General features: G+C 36.1%; 1 protein-coding gene across 1 annotated transcript; it reads right to left on the bottom strand.

Moving 5' to 3' along the window:
• Window positions 1–1,090: 1,090 nt before the first annotated feature.
• Window positions 1,091–14,925, bottom strand: LOC100676361 (olfactory receptor 4K1-like). Its single transcript, XM_003418701.2, has 3 exons — window positions 14,915–14,925; window positions 8,673–9,568; window positions 1,091–1,286 (listed from the first exon to the last, which is right to left on the bottom strand). The coding sequence occupies exons 1-3, from the start codon at window positions 14,923–14,925 to the stop codon at window positions 1,207–1,209; spliced, it is 987 nt and encodes a 328-aa protein (XP_003418749.2). The 3' UTR covers window positions 1,091–1,206.
• Window positions 14,926–15,413: the final 488 nt, after the last annotated feature.

Below are 15,413 nucleotides of genomic sequence, written 5' to 3'. Positions count from 1 at the left end.
ATTCCTGGAGCCTTGTTTTTCGCCAATGCCTTCAGAGCAGCTTGGACTTCATCCTTCAGTACCTTCGGTTCCTGATCATATGCCACCTCTTGAAATGGTTGAATATCGACTACTTCTTTTTGGTATAATGACTCCGTGTGTTCTTTCCATCTTCTTTTGATGCTTCCTGCATCGTTTAATATTTTCCCCATGGAATCCTTCACTATTGCAACTCAAGGCTTGGATTTTTTCTTCAGTTCTTTCAGCTTGAGAAATGGTGAGTGTGTTCTTCCCTTTTGGTTTTCCATCTCCAGCTCTTTGCACATGTCATTATAATACTTTATTTTGTCTTCTCAAGAGGCCCTTTGAAATCTTCTGTTCAGTTCTTTTTCTTCATCAATTCTTCCTTTTGCTTTAGCTGCTCAACGCTCAAGAGCAACTTTCAGAATCTCTTCTGACATCCATCTTGGTCTTTTCTTTCTTTCCTGTCTTTTCAGTGATCTCTAGCTTTCTTCATGTATGATGTCCTTGATGTCATTCCACAACTCGTCCAGTCTTCGGTCACTAGTGTTCAGTGCGTGAAATCTATTCTTGAGATGGTTTCTAAACTCAGGTGGGATATACTCAAGGTCATTTTTTGGCTCTCGTGGAATTGCTCTGATTTTCTTCAGTTTCAGCTTGAACTTGCATATGAGCAATTGATGGTCTGTTCCACAGTCGGCCCCTGGCCTTGTTCTGACTATGATATTGAGCTTTTCCATCATCTCTTTCCACAGATGTAGTCAATTTGATTTCTGTGTGTTCCATCTGGTGAGGTCCATGTGTACAGTAGCCACTTATGTTGGTGAAAGAAATATGGAGGACAGCTTCCTGGCCAATTGACTGAAGAGATCCCTATTTATGCCTATACCCGAGAAAGGTGATCCAACCGAATGTGGAAATTATAGAACAATATCATTAATATCATATGCAAGCAAAATTATGCTGAAGATCATTCAAAAATGGCTGCAACAGTATATCAAGACGGAACTGCCAGAAATTCAGGCCAGTTTCAGAAGAGGATGTGGAAAAAGGGATATCATTGCTGATGTCAGGTGGATCCTGGCTGAAAGTAGAGAATACCTGAAGGATGTTTGCCTGTGTTTTATTGACTACGCAAAGGCATTTGACTGTGTAGATCATAATAAACTATGGATAACATTGGGAAGAATGGGAATTCCCGAGCACTTAATTGTGCTTGTGAGGAACCTTTACAGAGATCAAGAGGCAGTTGTTCGGACAGAACAAGGGGATACCGATTGGTTTAAAGTCAGGAAAGGTGCACGTCAGGGTTGTATTCTTTCACCATACCTATTCAATCTGTATGTTGAGCAAATAATCTGAGAAGCTGGACTATATGAAGAAGAATGGGGCATCAGGATTGGAGGAAGTCTCATTAACAACCTGCATTATGCAGATGACACAACCTTGCTTGCTGAAAGTGAAGAGGACTTGAAGCACTTAGTAATGAAGATCAAAGACCACAGCCTTCAGTATGGATTGCACCTCAACATAAAGAAAACAAAAATCCTCACAACTGGACCAATGAACAACATTATGATGAACGGAGAAAAGATTGAAGTTAAGGATTTCATCTTACTTGGATCCACAATCAACAGCCATGAAAGAAGCAGTCAAATCAAGAAATGTATTGCATTGGGTAAATCTGCCGCAAAGGACCTCTTCAAAGTGTTGAAAAGCAAAGGTGTTACCCTGAAGACTAAGGTGCACCTGACCCAAGCCATGGTATTTTCAATTACATCATATGCACGTGAAAGCTGGACAATGAAAAAGGAGAACCGAAGAACTGACGCCTTTGAATTGTGGTGTTGGCGAAGAATATTGAATATACCATGGACTGCCAAAAGAACGAACAAATCTGTCTTGGAAGAAGTGCAGCCAGAATGCTCTTTAGAAGCAATGATGGCGAGAATGCGTCTTACATACTTTGGACATGTTGTCAGGAAGGATCAGTCCCTGGAGAAGGACATCATGCTTGGCAGAGTACAGGGTCAGTGGAAAAGAGGAAGACCCTCAACGAGGTGGATTGATACAGTGACTGCAACAATGAGCTCAAGCATAACAATGATTGTAAGGATGGCCCAGGACTGGGCAGTGTTTCGTTCTGTTGTGCATAGGGTCGCTATGAGTTGGAACCGACTCGATGGCACCTAACAACAACAACAACAACAACATGGTTAATAAATTTGTTACACTTGATGGTATGTTGTTGTTGCTGTGTGCTGTCAGTTCCGACTAATAGGGTATAGGTTAACAATTCCAAAACTGCTTTGCATGTATTCTAGAGTTGAGCAAATAAGTAAATGGATGCATGATGGTTAAGTCAGGTTTTTCACTCTCAGTGAGGTAAGTTATAAATAAACTAGAAATGAAGGCTAGAATAAACCCTGTGGTATTGGATTAGAGTCAGAGACATCAATATGAACTGATGTTTAGCTTAATATAGATGCAGATGGATACATACAGAAAGAATAATAGATATGTATGTATACATGGGTTACTATAAGTAGATATATTTCCTAGCTTTGTATGCTGAGAGGGCATAGAAACAATGACACTACAATAGCAAAGAACGTTCGTAGTACCCAAATCATGGTTTTTAAATACCATTCTCCAGGATCATTTTCTAAGGTTGTTTCTCTACGGCCTGTAATAAACTGCCAAGCCATTTTTCACTGTCCAAAATTAATGCTTATTTTTACCTAAAGCCAATTCTCCATCCAAAGCTGATATTGTTGTTGTTGTTGCTGGCTTCATGGAATAAATCCAGGAGCATTCCTTTGTTTTCTATTCCCTGAAATAGTTTGAGTAATACTGTTGTAAGCTCTTCTCTGAACTTTTGGTAGAATTCTCCAGTGAAGCCTTCAGGCCAGATTTTTTTTTTTTTTAATTACCTCTTCAATTTCTTCTCTCATTATGGGTCTGTTCAGACTTTATATCTTAGTTTTTGTTACTTTATATAGGTAGTATGTTTCTAGAAGTTCGTCCATTTCCTGTAGGTTCTCAAATTTGTTCTCAGGGTTATTTGACTCCTCTCCCGTTTTCCTTTCGTTAATTTGTCCAGTGGCTTGTCAATTTTGTTGCTCTTTTCAAAGAACCGACTTTTGGTCTCATTCTTCCAGTTGTTTTTCTGTTCTCTATTTCATTTATTTCTACTCTATTATTTCCTTTCTTTTGATGGCTGTGGGCTTCTTTTGCTGTTCTCTTTTATTTGTTTAGGTTGTAAGGCTAACATTTTGATTTTGGTCATTCCTTTTTGATGTGTGGATTTATCGCTATAAATTAACCCCTGAGCACTACCTTTGCTGCATCCCAAAGGTTTGTTATGTTTTCATTCTCATTTGATTCTAAGAATTATTTATTCTCTCTGTGATTTCTTTTATTATCCAGTTGTTTTTAAGCAAGATATTATTCAGTTTCCTTGATTTATTTTTTTTTTTAATTGTTGTTCTTCCCCTTATTGATTTCTACTTTCATGGTGTTGTGATCAGAGAGAACATTTTATATTATTTCAATGTTCTGGATTTTATTGATGGCTGTTTTACAACCGAAAATGTGGTCTATTCTGGAGCATGATCCACGTACATTGTAAAAGAATGTATACTTTGCTGCTATTGGTTGGAGTGTTCTATTTATGACCAAGAGGTAAAATAATTTAATTTTGGCCTTTAGATCTTCTGTATCTTTGTTGACTTTTTGTTCTAGATGTTCAATCCTTTACTGTGTTGTTAGAGTTTGTTCAAATCTACCAGCCACTCCATGGTAGAAAAATGTGGCAGCTTGCTTCCATAAAGATTGTAGCCTTGGAAGCCTTTTCAGGCAGTTCTACTCTGTCCTATAGGGTCACTATGAGTCAAAACCAGCTCAACAGCAAGGAGTTTTTTTGGCCCTTTTATTATTGAGTTTTAAGAGTTAATTATATATTCTGAATACTAGTTCTTCATCAGATACATGATCTGAAAATATTTTCTTTCATTCTATGAGCTGTCTTTTTACTTTTTTGATAGTGTCTTTGAAACACAAAAGTTCTTAATTTTGATGAAATCCAATTTATTTTTTCTTTAGTTGCTTGTGTGTTAGGCATCATGTCTAAGAAATCATTACCTAATTTAAGATTATGAAAATTTTCATCTATTTCTTTCCGAAAGTTTTAGTTTTAGCTCTTACATTTAGAACTTTGATCCATTTTGAGCTAATTTTTGTGTGTTGTGTGAGGTAGGAAACTAGCTTCCTTCTTTTGCTTGTGTCTATTTTTTTTATTCAGTTGCCACAATAAAATGCAAATTGAAACTAAAGAACAATTTCATTTTCCCCTATCATATTAAGGAAGTATAAAACAAAACAATAATAAGAAACAGGAGTAAAAATTTGGATATATGGGAGCTCTATTTTGTCAAAGTTACTGAACAGTTTTTATAAAGGAATTTGTTGAATTTATTAAAATATGTTCAGACTCACGATCCAATAATTATACCTCTAGTTAACCTCTAAAATCCTTCTGATTCAGCTATGCTGTAACCCCAGCCTCTCTTTCGTACATATTTATATTTTTTGTTTATTTTTGTGGGCATTGTTTTTGTCTTCTGTGTTGTCATTCCAGATGAGTGGAGCAGATAACTGTGTGATTCATGTTTTTTGGAAGTTTTCATCCACAGTCACTTCTATTCCTAGTTTTCCAAAGTTTTTTATTTTTTCCAACAATGATTGCTAATAATTATCAAATATTTTGTATACCTTTTGAAATAATCATGTATTTTTTTCTTTTATTCTTTTAATGTGGTAAATTATACTGAAGGATTGCAAAATGTTAAATCAGCCTGTTCCTAAGTACTCATAACTGGATCATGATTCACTATTCTTTTTTATGAATTTCTGAATTCATATTGCTCATTCTTTCAAAGAAATTTATACTTTCATTTATGAATGAGATTGTTTATAATTTTCCCTTATACTGTGCTGGTTAAAATTTGAAATCAAAATTATATTGGCTTCAGTAAGAGAGTGAAGGAATATTCTCCCAGAAAAAGGAAGAAATATCATTCTCTCTTTTCACATGGCACTCTTAAACTGAGGGAATCCTAAGTTTTCTTTCTTTCTTAATAACTTACAACAGCATTTTGTGAGGACTATATATTCTAGAAGAGCCTTGGTGGTGCAATGGTTAAGCACTAGGCTGTTAATCAAAAAAAAGTTTGAACCCACCAGCCGCTCTGTGCAGGAGAAACATGTGTTATTCTGCCTCTATAAAGATTTACAGTCTTATGGGGGCAGTTATGCTCTGCCCTATAGGGTTGCTGTGTGTTGGAATTGACTGGAAGGCAAAGGGTTTTTTAGTTATATATTCTAGAATTCATGATCTCCAAATATATACCCATTTAACTTTGTGCTATAGAATTGGGAGCTAAATTACTCCGAGACAGTATCTTAGAAATAAAATTACTGGATCAAGAGATTGAAAATATTTTTATAAACACAATAAATTTCTTTCTAAAAATGGTTTAGTAACATTCGACAAAATAGAGTTCCCATATATCCAAATTTTTGGTACTATTTAGTATTTTTGTTTTGTACTTCATCAGACTGGGGAAAATGTCATTACTGATTTGTTTTAACTTACATTTTTATTACCTGTTAGATTGACTACTTTGTCTACTTTTTTGCCATGTGATATATGACCCCTCAATACTTTAGAAAAGATGAAGTAAGGCTGTCACTTGAGAGTTAAATTGTACAGGTATATATATTTGACAAGAGAACATATGCCAACTCTCAGAATGATTCCCAAACCAGTGAGACTTGATTTTACCTTTCTTAGAGGTATTAGCACACCTAAAGTAAGGCAGTCTCAAGCCCTGAATATGTGTAAAAATAAGAGGAGTAAAAATAATATTACTTCCTGTCCCAACATTAGTCAGATAGGTAATTCCCTGTCAGGCTATCATAGCCTGATGACCTTACACATGCCAATCCTGTCACCAAAATTTTTTATTTTAACACAGGCTTACCAAAGCCACTTACTGATAATTTGGCTTCTGCTCCAGTCACACTGCTCTATTTGTTTCATTTGATGATTATATTTTTCAATGCAATCTGAAAAAGTTATCTTCTAAGTTCTTACAATTATCAACTTGGGATTTCTGAATTTGTGAGTCTGTGGGCCAAAACTTCAATTGGGCCAAATTCACTGAGTTAGTGTCCAGTTATGAGGTTTCCTGGTAGTTGGCCCACTAAGTGCCCTCTCCAGGCAATACCGTTTTGTAACACTTATACAGAGTCATAGCCAATGAAAACCTTAAGTCTCACAACAGACCCACTTGCTTTGAACATGTCATCAGGAGGGATCAATCACTGGAGGAGGACATCTTGTTTGGTGACTAGAGAGCCAACAAGGTTGTAGGAGGCCCTTGGTTAAATGAATTGGCACAATAACAATAACCAAAACAAAGGCCTCAAACATGCTGGCAGTTCTGAGGATGGTGCAGGTAACTTTTTGATCTATTGTGCATAAGGTTGCCATGAGTCAGAGTCAACTTGACAGCATCTATCTATCTATCTACCTATCTATCTAGCATCTATCTATCTATCTACAGTGTAAACTACTTTTCTTTCAAAACCTCTATGACATCTTTGTTTATGACTGCATATTTCTTAATATGCAGTCATTTCCATGAGATCGGGGATCTATTTCATTCTCCTTTATGTGTCCAAACTATCTGGCATAAATTAAGTAAAAAAGTTTGCTGAAATGCATCTTTTTGCTTTTAATTGAATAGAACTGAGCATTACCACACTGAGATTATTCACACAATATATGTGTTTTTTAATTCCTCTAATACCTTTTACTTTCCTCTATTCTTAATTATTTCTGAATGTGTTTATTGCTATACTGATTGATTTGGAATCTATTCCTGAACGAGGACTATGACTTTTGCCTCTTTTTTTAATACCTTTCATTGTCCAATTCAATGGTATGCGTACAGCCAATTTTTAATCAAAGTCAGTTTATTAAAGTAATATCCAATAAAGTAACCTCACATCTGAAGAACATAATGTGTAAATGAAATCAGATTCCTACAAAGTGCATTGACTACCTGAATTTGGAGACTTAGGGATGTAAAGATTAGTTTTCTGTTGGCTTCCTACCCCAGTCATTCCCAAATACCTCATATGTTTGAAACAATGATATAACGTACTTGAAAATTAATGTTTTGTTTATAATATCTCCCATATGGTACTTACTGCCTATGCTTTCCTGTTAAGCTTTTTGTACTTTGACAAGTGTGGTAGGAGATAGAATAATATTTGTCTTAGAATAATCTATCCTAAGTAATAAAAACAAAAGACAATCTCACCTTCCATTCTGAAACTACACATTTGAATTGAAAGCTAGCACGAACAGAATAAACTCTTCCTGGACTAAATTAAATAATTCAGTGATGACAGCATGTGGCTGAAAAAAGAATCAATCATGTGTTCACCCTTCTCTTTCCCTTTCCCTGATAAGATGGTTGCTGGCATGCTTCTGAAGTTTCACTCGAAGTTTGAGAAAAAGGGAACAATTGGAAATACTTTCTAATTACTTATATATGAGCTTTCTGTAACTGCCTTAAAATTGACCCTCTCAAATGAAATTAACTAAGCAGAATCCTACACTGATTCTGAACTAATGGTAGGCTTGTTATCACTGCTATAAAATCAATTCATATGTAAGTTTTGTGACATTTCTTCCAGAAGGTACAAAAGTACTGCAGTAAATTTAAATAGAAACGCTTGTATTTTTGGGGTGCCATTATTTGTTTCAGAGGTCCCTAGGTGTCACAAACACTTTGTACTTGTCTTTAAACCTAAAGCCTGATGGTTCAAACCCACTCAGCTTCACTGCTTCATAAAGATTACAGTAAAGAAAATCCTGTGGAACAGTTCTACTCTGTAACACATGGGGTCACCATGAGTCAGAATCCACTCCATGGCAGCAGGCTTATTATTTCTTTCAAAGCCAGAGCGGCAAAACTCAATCTCACAGTTGCTTCTATAGTATTTTATGTCTTTAAGCTTTAGCACAAATGAAAAATATAACAAAATCTGATTTTACAAACATCAATGTCTAATTTGTGTGTCTGGAATTTTAAAGGACCCAAATTTTCGCTAGAAAAATTATGAGCTATAAGTGATAAAGGCAGAGAACATACTTTAGGGTATTCATACAGCCTCTCATGCCAGAGCAGACTGTTCTTAACTCACATTATGCTAAGTTACCATCTATGCTAACATGATCAAATCAGAAGAGTTAGGAAATCATCTTTAATGCTTAAAAATGCTGCAAGAAATTAAAAAAAAATACATCCTATATAATTGAAAAAATATTACTTAGGAGTTTTAACATATGGAATTGATATATTTTAGCAAAGATGCTGTGAGCCACAGAATATAGGAACTATCATTGTAATATGAGTTTCTGCAGTGAATTTACCAACTTTAGATCACTAGGTTCTGGACCTCTAGTAGTGAAAGAATAATTATGATAGAAACACAAGGATAATAATTATACATGGTCACTACAATGGCCAAGAAGTAAGGATGTGTGTTCCTTCCTCACAGTTATCAAAAGACCCACTTGGAACCCATATGTCGGTTCCTTAGCTTCCTCATGGCTTTCTTCACATCTTTATTCCTCAGTGTGTAAATGATGGGGTTAAGGAGAGGAGTAAAGACAGTAAAAAACACAGAGATAAATTTATCAATTGGGAAGCTTTCAAAGGGCCAAATATAGATGAAGATTAATGGGCCAAAAAACAGAACCACAACAGTGATGTGGGCAGACAGGGTTGAGAGAGCTTTGGATGTCCCACCAGAAGCTTGGCGATGGACAGTGGCAAGGATGATAGTGTAAGAAATAAGCAAAAGGAGGAAACAGATAAGTGATAGCAGACCACTGTTAGTGAGCACCAGGATCTCCAAAATATAGGTGTCTAAGCAGGCAAGCTTGATCACGAGAGGGAGGTCACAAAAGAAATTGTCTACCTTGTTGGGTCCACAGAAGGGCAGGTTGACTGTGAATGCCAGGTGGCTGGCTGAGTGTAGGATGCCAATGGCCCAAGAGACTCCCACCAAAACAGTGCACACCTTGTGACTCATGATGGTCATGTAATGCAGAGGTTTGCATATAGCAATGTATCGATCATAGGCCATGGCAACAAGAAGCACCATCTCACTACCTCCAAAGACATGTAAGAAAAAAATCTGTGACATGCATCCCTGGAAGGTGATGGTCTTGTGTTCATTGAGGAAATCTGCAATCATCTTGGGAGTAGCAAATGTAGCCTGACAAACGTCAATGAAGGAAAGATTGCTAAGGAGAAAGTACATTGGGGAATGCAGGTGAGAGTCTGTAATTACTGTGAGGATGATAAGGATGTTTCCCAAAACAGCAGCTCCATAAAACACAGAGAACATAAAGAAAAGGAAGACTTGGAGTTCTTGAGAGCTAGACAAGCCCAACAAAACAAATTCAGTAACCACTGACTTATTGCTCCAACCATCAGTTGAATCTAGGCTGCTGATGTTATCTAGAGGGTGAAAAAAAAAAGTAATTGGAAATGGATAAAGATAAGTCCTTCATCTTTCATGCAAATTAAATAAATGTTTTAATTCTAATAACTATAAAAAATGGTGATAGTATAAGACAGTAATTATTCACATTATTTTTAGGAAATAGATACTTTTCTCTGTGGTTACTTAAATAATTACAAGGATTATTCTTTACTTTTGGCATGCAAGATAGATAGATGACAGATGGACGAATGGAAGGAAGGAAGGAAGATAGATAAATGTATCCAATTAACAATAAGTCAATAGAGATGGAGGGAAGAAGTTGAGAGAAGCATTATTTCCCGTTGTAGTCTAACATATTAATGCAGAAGAAGTGTACAAGATTTCCACAGCACTTTGAAAGATACAATCTGTACTTACACATTCAGATATAGCACAAAATGAATCTTTTGCCCTTGACAAAACCTTGGAGGGAGAGGAAATTTAGATCAGCATAAAGAGATGGAAATTAGCCCAATTACTCTGATATATTACATCAAAGTAATATGTGGTCATGTAGTGAGATATCTGCAATAATAAGAATAAAGAGAAATTTATTTGTAACAAATTAAACTAGCATGAGCCAGAGATTGCATTTGCTTTCTTATAGTAAAGCAATTTAAATTTTATAGCAGTGAGATATAAAAAAGAAAAAAAAAGGTATCTTCCCAGGACCTTGGCAACATACATTCTTTTAAACAAAAAAGTGATTCTTTTCTTTTCCTAGTCATAGTTTCTTCCTTCCTCAATATGATTTCCCTTTTACAGCAATTGGGCTGAGCAGCTACTTACTCTTTAAAGAGGAGACTATGCACAGTGTTAATTTGCATCAGATATTTCTGATTAAACTTATATTTGAACTATTTATCTTGCTGGTCCTTTTACAACCTCTTCATTCTCTAGTATAGTTAATTTTACAATTAAAAAAGTCTTTTCCAAAGCCTATTGATTGCCATCTGGGTTGTAATTAATTTATTTGACAAATAAAGCATCTGCTATGCACCAAACATTATTAAGACTCTAGAGAAAAAACAACTGACATGAATGTAAAAAATCCCCACACCCATGTAGCATACATCCTAAGTGGATAGGGAGCTGGCGGATTTAAAAATAAACAAAATCTATATTGTGCTAGTTAACGATAAGCACCATGGAGAAAATGTTCTTCTGTTAGTCAATTTTTTCAGAAGTAGACTGCCCAGGTCCTTCTTCCTAGTTTGTCTTAGCCTGGAAGCTCAGCTGAAACCTGTCCACCAAGGGTGACCCTGTTGGTGGCAAAAATCCCAGTATCACAGCAGCAGGCAAGTCAGGACAAACTGACAGGCACATTGAATCTGAGCAAATAGTCCAAGAAGCAGGGCTATATAAAGAAGAACTGAACACCAGGTTGGAGGAAGACTCATTAACAACCTGCGTTATACAGATGACACAACCTTGCTTACTCAAAGTGAAGAGGATTTGAAGCACTTACTGATGAAGATCAAAGACCACAGCCTTCAGTATGGATTACACCTTAACACAATGAAAACAAAAATCCTGACAACTGGACCAATAAGCAACATCATGATAAAAGGAGAAAAGATTGAAGTTGTCAAGGATTTCATTTTACTTGGATACATAATCAACTCTCATGGAAGCAGTCAAGAAATCTAAAGACACATTGTATTGGGCAAATTTGCTGCAAAAGGTCTCTTTAAAATGTTAAAAAGCAAAGATATCACTTTAAGGACTAAGGTGAGCCTGACCAAAGCCGTGATGTTTTCAATTGCCTCATATGCGTGTGAAAGCCAGACTATGAATAATGACGATCGAAGAAGAATTGATGCCTTTGAATTATGGTGTTGGAGAAGAATATTGACTATACCATGGACTAGCCAGAACAACAAAGAAATCTGTCTTGAAGAAATGCAGCCAGAATGCTCATTGGAAGCAAGGACGGCAAGACTTCATCTCACATAGTTTGGACATGTTATCAGGAGGGATAAGTCCCTGGAGAAGGACATCATGCTTGGTAAAGTAGAGTGTCAGCAAAAAAGAGGAAGACTCTCAATGAGAAGAACTGACACAGTGGCTACAACAATGGGTTCAAACATAGCAATGATTGTGAGGATGATGCAGGACTGAGCAGGGTTTCGTTCAGTTGTACATAGGGTTGCCACGTTAAAATCGACTCTACCGCACCTAACAACAGGAACAAAGTGGAGAAAATAAATTAGAGCAAAAAGAATACAGATGATAACTGGGTGGTTAGAGAAAGCCTCCCTAGGCAGGTTACATTTCAACAAAGTCAGGAGAATAAGGAGCAAGCCATGAGGAAATCCATTCCAGACAAAGGAGGTAGCTAGCAAGTGCAGTAACTAATTCATGTGAAATGAGTGCTCTTTTTGGAAACATCTGTATAATTCTGGCAGGTTTGTTAGAGTTAAATGAATGGAGATCTAGCTTTTAACCTTATTATGCACTTGCCAGGTGTATAATTGGCTTTACTAAACAAATTCTGCCTCATGAGTTTAAATATGTTTTTAACTTAGGAAACTATAAATTCAGTCTCAAGAATGAAGACACACAAGTAACTTACCTTTGTATTTTCTGTAATAAAATATGCATACATAATCACTTTGCAAATGCTGTATTTCCAGGAAATACATGGTATAATTTTTATCTTTCAGAATAAAGTCAGAATGGCCTCAGCTTTCCAGGAAGTACCCTTCAAAATGCAGCTCATGGCCAAATCTCATAAGCCAGGAGGTGCTCCCTGTGTGTCTGTAGTGACACTCAATGATGGTGCATTTAGATATATTATTTATTCATGGCATGACTTTCAAATATTGAGGCCATCAACAAAAACATAAAAATTGGTCATTGCTTCTTATGGTAACACCTCATAGAGTCTTGAGCCTTGTAAAAGTCTTCCTGAACTATAGTTCTGTATATACAAGGTCTGATAAGAGTTTGAATAGTGGTAAAAGCATTAAACCAAAAGTTTTCTTATCTAAAACCATTTTGTATCCAATTTTAATTGAATTGAGATATTAGTTTAGTTTTACAAGTGTAGGCAGAATTTCTCTAAAATTCTAAAAGCATTTTTTTGCATATTAAGGGCCAATAAGAATCCTTATTTACAGCTTTGTGATAAGCCAGACTTCAGGAAAAGGAAAAGATTGAAATTTCCATAGGAAGCCATTATATAAATAGCATACAATTTGAGATCAGAAGATGTGGGTTTAATTCCTGGCTTCAGTATTTATTTTGTGGTATTGTTTGTTCATTCATTTATTCAACGTATTGAACACATTCTATGATTATATGCCAAGCACTCTGTAGGCATGGGAATATAACAGTAAACAAAATATATAAGATTCATGTCGCCAGCAATTGACCACAACTCTCTGAACTTTTGATCCCTTATCTGTGATAGCATACATTTGAAAGAGGTATGAAAACTATAAAGTGACATATAAATATTACTTGTGTTAGCATGCTATTATAATTGAAAATCACATTATGTTTTAGCACCATACAATCAGAATGGAAAAGTATCTGCTTCTGAGCAGATTCACAAGCTATGAGATTTTTTAAAAAACCAAAAAATAAGATCAATGAACCAATATTAGAATGAAATCATTTTTCTGTAATAAGTGTACCCATCCACTGAACCCACTGCTGTTGAGTCGATTCCGACTCATATGAGCTATGAATAAGTGCACAGCTTGTTGAAACGATAAGATGAAATTCTGCAAAAAGGGGCCAGGTAGTGTTCCTTAGAGTGCTCTCTGTATTCACCTGTAGTCACTTCCAATCTTCAGAATTCTTGAAGTCTAACCTGTAAAAAGAAAGGGTGAGATAAACCAGAGGTACAAATACTTATCATTGTGAAAGACAGGGAAACTTTCTTTGATGTTTTATAAGGAAACCTACTTTAGAATTCAAATACATGGCTTGGACATGAGAGCATCCTAAGGATAATATGCTGACTTTGGAAAGCTGCTACAGGCTTCTAAGCTAGAGATAAAGTGAATGTAAAATTAGCCTTCCATTTAAAGAAGAAATGTGAAATCCATATGTGGTACTTTCTGGACTTGGAAATTGGTTTGGTTTAGCCAAAAAGTTCAACTAAAACCATGCTAGTCAAGCATAAAGAGGGAAGCAAAAATCACAAGGCAAATTGTAGCATCTTCTCCTTTGGGTTAAGCTCTAGGTTTCTCAGCTCAAATTAACAAACAAAATGATTTGGTGTTAATGATGGTGATGTGAGAAAAGAGTCAATCAAAGATGCCAAAAAGAAGGAAAATAGTTTGCCAGTGAAGATAAAAAAAAAATTAAAAATTTAAAGTCATCGTTATATGAGGAAATTGGTTTCTTGTCTCTGTGTAGATAATTAACCAAACTGAATAAAGGATTTTGTTTACAAAGAACTTGGTTTATTTAGCTTGCGTCGATATGTGACTAATCACAGCATAAATAAATATGTAGTTCTGATGCAAGAGAGTGCAAAATAATAGATCTTAGAAAAGTCCCTCAACATTAGCATCTGAGGTCTTAAAATCTTGTAAGCATCCATATAAGATACTCCACTGCTCTCACCCCATCTGGAGGAAGGGACAGTGAAGAAAACCAAAGACACAATGGAAAGATTAGTCCAAAGAACTCATGGTGCACAATTTCTGCAGAACTGAGTCCAGCACAACTAGATGGTCCCTGGCTACCACCACTGACCTTTCTGACTGGGATCACAAAAGAGAGTCCCAGACAGAGCTGAAGAAAAAGATAGAACAAAAATCTAACTCACAAAAAAAAGACCAGGTTTACTGGCCTGATAGAGACTGGAGAAGCCCTGAGAGTGTGGCCCCCGGACACCCTTTTAGCTCTGTAATGAAATTACTCCTTATGTTCACCCTTCAGCCAAAGATTAGACAGGCCCATAATACAAAACGAGACTGAAGGGGCATACCAGCCCAGGGGCAAGGACTAGAAGGAAGGAGGGAACAGAAAAGCTGGTAATAGGGAAACCAAGGTCTAGAAGGGGAGAGTGTTGACATGTGATGGGGTTGTTAACCAATGTCACAAAACAATATGTGTACTAACTGTTTAATGAGAAGCTAGTTTGTTCTGTAAACTTTCATCTCAACTACAACAAAAAAAAGTCCCTCAATGAGAAAAAACATCAAAATATCAAATTACAGCACTCTCTATTTGTAAAATGCTTGGAAGAAAATGGCTCTGCCACTCATAATTATATTACCCTTAGTCTATTTTCAAGTCACTTGTGCAAAGCATTGTGCTAAACACTTCATGCATTATCTCATTAATTCTTACAACAAAGCTTTGATGGATGTACGATCAGAACCCTAATGTTACAGTAGAAAAGCTGAGTTCAGCAATAAAGTCAGTGTCACAGGGCACACTGTTAGTTAATGAGGGTTTGCATAAGTATGTACTCTTGGATTATGCAAACCTTTGTTTACTAGCAGCGTGCCCTTGTGACACTGACTTTACTGCTAAACTAAGCTTCTTCTACTATAACATTAGGATTGTGATAGTACATCCATCAAAGCTTTGTTGTAAGAATTAATGAGATAATGCAGAAGTGAAGAAGTTCACCTGGTCATTAAAATGACAATTTTATGTCCCATTTTATACTCTTAACATCATCTCTGTTCTCTCTGGACTAAATATCAGCAGGCTCACATTTACTTGTATTCCCCAGTCAGTTACCAGTGTTGGCAGTGACAATAATCAGTCATGGTTTGACATTTCATTTCATATTTTAGAATCTCACAAGCAAA

Source organism: Loxodonta africana, chromosome 10 (genome assembly GCF_030014295.1).
Source record: "Loxodonta africana isolate mLoxAfr1 chromosome 10, mLoxAfr1.hap2, whole genome shotgun sequence".
Classification (NCBI taxonomy): Eukaryota; Metazoa; Chordata; class Mammalia; order Proboscidea; family Elephantidae; genus Loxodonta; species Loxodonta africana.
This window is presented reverse-complemented; position numbering and strand designations above follow the sequence as displayed.